This window comes from Colobus angolensis, unplaced genomic scaffold (assembly GCF_000951035.1).
Source record: "Colobus angolensis palliatus isolate OR3802 unplaced genomic scaffold, Cang.pa_1.0 Scaffold164, whole genome shotgun sequence".
NCBI classification, from domain to species: domain Eukaryota; kingdom Metazoa; phylum Chordata; class Mammalia; order Primates; family Cercopithecidae; genus Colobus; species Colobus angolensis.
The window spans coordinates 6,623,696-6,625,062 of NW_012114755.1; the positions used below are offsets into that span (position 1 = coordinate 6,623,696).

The 1,367-nt window shown below is 42.6% G+C and overlaps 1 protein-coding gene across 1 annotated transcript in view; it reads right to left on the reverse strand.

The window, feature by feature from the left end:
• LOC105508623 (cell cycle checkpoint protein RAD1-like) overlaps positions 1-900 on the reverse strand; it is a 7,707-nt gene extending 6,807 nt beyond the window's left edge. Inside the window, exon 1 of the mRNA XM_011937521.1 lies at positions 319-900. Within this exon, the coding sequence (XP_011792911.1) occupies positions 319-519 (201 nt within the window). The 5' untranslated portion in view covers positions 520-900. The remainder of the gene's footprint in view (positions 1-318) is intronic.
• Positions 901-1,367: the final 467 nt, after the last annotated feature.

Below are 1,367 nucleotides of genomic sequence, written 5' to 3' on the forward strand. Positions count from 1 at the left end.
TGGCGCGAAATTCAAACAAAGCTTAAGGCGTAAAATGATTGGGTCTAGCTATAGCCTGAGCAAGGGGTCTTGGTTTAATTGGTTAGAGCAGGACCTTATGAGGTTCTTTCCTGGAGTTGATAATTCCGGGAACTTTGAGGCAGGGTGAGACCCCTGGAATTGGTAGGGTGGGACCTCATGAGGTTGTTTCCCGGAATTGGCAGGGTGGGACCCTATCAGGGTGGAACACTATCGAGGCAGGGTGGGACCCTATCTAGGCAGGGTGAGACCCTATCTAGGGCCACCTGGTGCTAACTTTTTAGGTTTTGTAAGGCCTACTAGTTTCATCTTCATATCCAAATCAGAAAATGCTTCATGGAGCCCCTCTGACTGCAGAATAATTTTATTAATAACACTGGTGCTGCAGAAATCAAAATCCAAAGTCTCCTCAGGTTCCTGCGTATTGATTTTGCAGACTGTTACCACTCCTCCTTCTTCCAGAAACAGCATCAAAGGGTAACCATAACCTTGGTAACACATCCGAAGTGCAGTTAAAGTCCCTGAGTAAAAGCATTTGCTTGCACACACTTTGCATTTTCCACTGTTACTTTGATACCATTTTTAGTTGCGAAACACGTGGCATGCTCTCAGAAATGAATATCTTTCAAGATAGTGGAGAGATTCCTAACGTTGTCAAGGCTGGCCACAAGGCTGTACTGATCATCCTCATCTTGGATCTGCTGGGTCAGAAGGGGCATCATCCACTGCGCATTCGGCCCGGAGGGAGATGCTCCTGGGGCCAACAGCTGCTCGGTGGATCACGAAACACCTTTGAGGTGGGGTCTGGATGCCTGAGAGACCTTCCCAGGAAAGTCCCTGAGGAGGAGCTAGACGGCTCCCAGAAATCGCGGAGGAAGTGGAGCCAGTGTCAAGATGTTTTTTAGACAGCCAAGTGGAGATGTGAAGTAAATAGTAGTAGATGATTCAAAATACAGAGAAAATGTTTGACTTGGGATATACATTTCTAAGTTATTAGCACCTAACATATAGCACCAATGATCTAAGAAATTCATATAGTGTCAGACATCTTTCTGGGTTATTTGATGCTGTAGGATTTGTGCCTTTCAATGTCTTTGAGCTATTTAACAACTACGAATGTAATAGATAACTAATAGCAATAATTCTTGTCTAGAGATAAGCAAATTAATTTTGTCAGATGGGAAGACAATTGAGTCTCTCATGCCAAATCAGTTTTGTATACATTTCTATATTTGATCCTTCTATTACCAAATAGTCTTTTATCTTTTTCATAGTATTTATTCCTCTTTGAAATAATCTTGCTTATTTAATGGTTTGATGATGTGTTTCCTGCTTCCTCTAACTAGAAG